The sequence below is a fragment of the Zea mays genome, chromosome 2 (assembly GCF_902167145.1).
Source record: "Zea mays cultivar B73 chromosome 2, Zm-B73-REFERENCE-NAM-5.0, whole genome shotgun sequence".
NCBI lineage: Eukaryota > Viridiplantae > Streptophyta > Magnoliopsida > Poales > Poaceae > Zea > Zea mays.
This window is the reverse complement of record NC_050097.1, coordinates 236763032-236768096: the sequence shown is the minus strand read 5'-3', so window position 1 is coordinate 236768096 and position 5065 is coordinate 236763032. Positions and strand designations below refer to the sequence as shown.

At 57.3% G+C, this 5065-nt stretch overlaps 1 protein-coding gene across 1 annotated transcript; it reads left to right on the top strand.

Moving 5' to 3' along the window:
* The first annotated feature begins 471 nt into the window (after window positions 1-471).
* LOC103648188 (pollen-specific leucine-rich repeat extensin-like protein 3) lies at window positions 472-4407 on the top strand. The gene has a single exon (XM_008672676.3). It carries the CDS (start codon window positions 496-498, stop codon window positions 4060-4062), a length of 3567 nt encoding a protein of 1188 aa, XP_008670898.1. The 5' UTR covers window positions 472-495; the 3' UTR covers window positions 4063-4407.
* The last annotated feature ends 658 nt before the right edge of the window (window positions 4408-5065 follow it).

Below are 5065 nucleotides of genomic sequence, written 5' to 3'. Positions count from 1 at the left end.
CACAAACAGCCAGCAACAATGCGTGCCAGTTTAAGCTTTTTCATCGGCATGGTACGCCACGGTACATACCATGTATATTTTGGGCTTGCACGACAGCACGAGGACCAAGCACGACCATGGTGGTGAAGGTGAAGCACGCATCCATCCATGCAGAGGCCAGACTCCAGGGAGGTCGAAGCCGCATGCATGCACGGACAGTCCCTGAAACGCGGGCCCCACCTGGCTGACCGACCAAATCGGTCTCCTCTCCAGTCTCCACCCTCTCCTGTCTGTCGTCGTCCTCGTCCGTCCGTCCGTCCCTGGAGGCCTGGACAGACGCAGGCCGCCAATGCCGCGGAGCCAGCGAGCGGCCGCCACCGTCCACCACCACCACGGGCCTGACGCTCTGGCGCGCATGCAACCGCACGCTGTTACCGCCCCCCGGCCTCCATAAAGCACCAGGGCGGCGAGGGGTGTCGACCTCAGTGTGCACGCCCACGGCCCGCTCGCTCCCCCATGGACCCTCCTCTCCGGCTCCTGCCCGATGGGCGCCTCATGGCGGCGCTGCTACTCCTGGCCGCTTGCCTGTCCGCCTGCAGCGTGCAAGCGGTTACGAGCGCGGAAGCTTCCTACATCGCCCACCGCCAGCTGCTGGCCATGAAGGAGGCCGGCGGCGGCGAGGCCGGCGACCTACCGGCGGACTTCGAGTTCGACGACCGCGTCGGCGCCGCCAACTTCCCCAACCCGCGCCTCCGCCGCGCGTACATCGCGCTCCAGGCCTGGCACCGCGCCTTCTACTCCGACCCCAAGGGCTACACCGCCAACTGGGTCGGCGAAGACGTGTGCAAGTACAATGGCGTCATCTGCACCGAGGCGCTGGACGACCCCAAGATCACGGTCGTGGCCGGGATCGACCTCAACGGCGCCGACATCGCCGGGTACCTCCCCCCGGAGCTCGGCCTGCTCACCGACCTCGCCTTCTTCCACATCAACACCAACCGCTTCTGCGGCATCATCCCCAAGAGCATGTCGCGGCTGTCGCTGCTGCACGAGTTCGACGTCAGCAACAACCGCTTCGTGGGCGTCTTCCCCTACGTCTGCCTCGAGATGGTGTCGCTCAAGTACCTCGACCTCCGGTTCAACGACTTCGAGGGCGAGCTGCCGCCGGCGCTCTTCGACAAAGACCTCGACGCCATCTTCGTCAACACCAACCGCTTCGTAGGGCCCATCCCCGAGAACCTCGGCAATTCCACGGCGTCCGTCATCGTCTTCGCCAACAACGCCTTCGTCGGATGCATCCCCAAGAGCATCGGCCGCATGGTTAAGACGCTGGACGAGATCATCTTCCTCAACAACAAGCTCGACGGGTGCCTGCCGTTGGAGATGGGCCTGCTGGTCAACACCACCGTCATCGACGTCAGCGGGAACATGCTCGTCGGCACCATCCCCGAGCAGCTCTCCAACATAGCCAAGCTGGAGCAGCTCGACGTGTCCCGGAACGTTTTCACCGGCATCGTGCACGAGTCCATCTGCGAGCTCCCGGCGCTCGTCAACTTCAGCTTCGCCTTCAACTTCTTCAACTCGGAGGCCGCCGTGTGCATGCCGTCCGACAAGGCGCTCGTCAACCTCGACGACAGGGACAACTGCCTCGGCGCGCTGCGCCCGGCGCAGAAGACCGCGCTGCAGTGCGCCCCCGTGCTTGCGCGCCCCGTCGACTGTAGCAAGCACGTGTGCGCTGGCTACCCCACGCCCGGAGGAGGGCCGCCGTCGTCGCCGGTGCCAGGGAAGCCTGCTGCGTCTGCGCCCATGCCATCCCCGCACACACCGCCGGATGTATCGCCAGAGCCGCTTCCAGAACCTTCGCCGGTGCCTGCACCTGCACCCATGCCGATGCCGACCCCTCATTCACCGCCAGCGGACGATTATGTACCGCCAACACCACCTGTACCCGGAAAGTCACCGCCAGCTACCTCACCATCGCCTCAGGTTCAGCCTCCAGCTGCCTCCACCCCACCTCCGTCACTGGTGAAGTTGTCTCCTCCGCAGGCACCAGTGGCATCACCACCGCCACCTGTGAAGACTACTTCTCCACCGGCCCCTATTGCTTCACCATCTCCACCACCACCAGCGCCAGTGGTCTCACCACCACCGCCCGTGAAATCACCTCCCCCACCCGCGCCAGTGGCATCACCTCCACCACCTGAAAAATCACCTCCTCCGCCAGCACCGGTGGCCTCACCACCACCGCCTGTGAAATCACCTCCCCCACCAACGCTAGTGGCATCACCTCCACCTCCCGTGAAATCACCTCCTCCACCGGCACCAGTGGCATCACCACCGCCTCCTGTGAAATCACCTCCCCCACCAACGCCAGTGGCATCACCTCCTCCGCCAGCACCAGTGGCATCTTCACCTCCACCGATGAAATCTCCACCACCCCCGACTCCTGTGAGCTCACCTCCTCCTCCAGAGAAGTCACCACCGCCACCGCCTCCTGCGAAATCAACCCCACCTCCAGAGGAATACCCAACACCACCCACTTCGGTGAAGTCATCGCCGCCTCCAGAAAAGTCTCTACCTCCACCCACACTGATTCCATCTCCGCCACCACAAGAGAAGCCTACTCCTCCATCAACTCCGTCTAAACCACCTTCATCTCCGGAGAAGCCTTCTCCACCGAAAGAACCAGTTAGCTCACCACCTCAAACACCAAAGTCTTCACCTCCACCAGCTCCTGTAAGTTCACCACCTCCAACACCAGTTAGCTCACCACCGGCACTAGCTCCAGTAAGCTCACCACCGTCGGTGAAGTCTTCTCCACCACCAGCGCCACTAAGCTCACCACCGCCTGCACCTCAAGTGAAGTCTTCTCCACCTCCAGTACAAGTGAGTTCACCACCGCCGGCGCCTAAGTCATCACCTCCACTTGCTCCAGTGAGTTCACCACCTCAAGTAGAGAAGACTTCTCCACCACCAGCACCACTCAGCTCACCACCATTGGCGCCCAAGTCATCACCTCCACATGTTGTTGTGAGCTCACCACCTCCAGTGGTGAAGTCCTCTCCACCACCTGCACCGGTTAGCTCGCCACCATTGACGCCTAAGCCGGCAAGCCCACCTGCGCATGTGAGCTCACCACCTGAAGTGGTGAAGCCATCCACACCACCGGCACCAACAACAGTCATCTCACCTCCATCAGAGCCCAAGTCATCACCGCCACCTACTCCCGTGAGCTTGCCACCTCCAATAGTTAAGTCCTCTCCACCACCGGCAATGGTTAGCTCACCACCGATGACGCCTAAGTCGTCACCTCCACCGGTTGTTGTGAGCTCACCACCACCAACGGTGAAGTCTTCTCCACCACCGGCACCAGTCAGCTCACCACCAGCGACACCTAAGTCGTCACCTCCACCTGCTCCTGTGAACTTGCCACCTCCAGAAGTAAAGTCTTCTCCACCACCTACACCAGTTAGCTCGCCACCGCCAGCGCCTAAGTCATCACCTCCACCTGCTCCCATGAGCTCGCCACCACCTCCAGAGGTGAAGTCTCCTCCACCACCAGCTCCAGTTAGCTCGCCTCCACCTCCAGTCAAGTCGCCACCTCCACCCGCCCCTGTGAGCTCACCTCCTCCCCCTGTGAAGTCTCCACCACCACCAGCACCGGTCAGCTCGCCACCACCTCCAGTGAAGTCACCGCCACCTCCAGCACCGATCAGCTCACCACCACCTCCAGTGAAGTCACCGCCACCTCCAGCACCAGTGAGCTCACCACCACCTCCAGTGAAGTCTCCTCCGCCACCAGCACCAGTTAGCTCCCCACCACCCCCAATAAAATCTCCTCCTCCACCGGCACCAGTTAGCTCTCCTCCACCAGCACCAGTGAAGCCACCATCACTACCACCACCGGCCCCAGTAAGCTCACCTCCTCCGGTTGTCACCCCTGCCCCGCCGAAGAAAGAAGAGCAGTCATTACCACCACCAGCAGAATCCCAACCTCCACCATCATTCAATGACATCATCCTTCCACCTATCATGGCCAACAAGTACGCATCTCCGCCTCCCCCTCAGTTCCAAGGGTATTAAGCGCCACAGAGACATGGTTGATGAAGCATGAAGGGAACAGTCTATAAGGTCACACGCGCAGACAAACTGCTACATGTAAAACACTGTAAACGTGTGTGAAATTGTTTTTTCTTTTGCACGTGCACGTGTGAGTATATTCTTATTCATACATATGTACGGACGTGTGTATGTGTGAACTAACTACACTACATGAGGCGGCAAGTTGTAAGAGAGTGTGATTTGTGTGCCTTATGTATCACTTTTTTACATATAGAAAAGGAAACGACAATTTCCTTAAAAATGGGGTACAAGATGATGGAACGAAGTTAAGGGATTATTATGAACTGCTTTTGTTCTTGTTATTAATATACCATGCTTATGTGACCTGTGATGAAAATTTCTTGCATTTTTCATTTGGGATCCATGTGATTGAGTTTTGAAATAATCAAGGTGCTTTGGATCACTTACTTGTCGTAGAAGTGATTAAGCTATATTCAAATTCAACTCGGTGTTTCTCTTGATCAACACAAGTAAAAACTAGTGTGTGACCACACATTCGCGGCTAGAAAAACGATCTTTACAAGCATACCGTATGTAAATTTGACGGACAATTTTTACAAGAGATTATAAGAATCTGCTTGTAAAAACACATATTTTTATAAGCGGATGCTGAAGAGGGCCACTTGTAAAAAAATTTACTTTTAGAAGCAGCCCTCTTAAGCAATCGCTTGTACATATAGGTATTTTTACTAGCGATTTCTTAAGAGAGAACCGTCTGGATAAAAAAGACAAGCATCGTAGCACACCAAAAGACCCATCCTGAATATAAAATCAACCAATGACGCCACTTCTCTCTTGTAACCCTAATTCAGAAGTCTTTATGTCGCCGCCTCTTTCTGTTCTCATCTTCTTCCCGCCAACTCATGCAAGTTAGAATACTCTCCTGCTTCTCTCTCACATCTATCTCTATATTACAGCAACATACAACAACATGGCTAGGGGGTCTCCTCGCCGTGGATGGTGA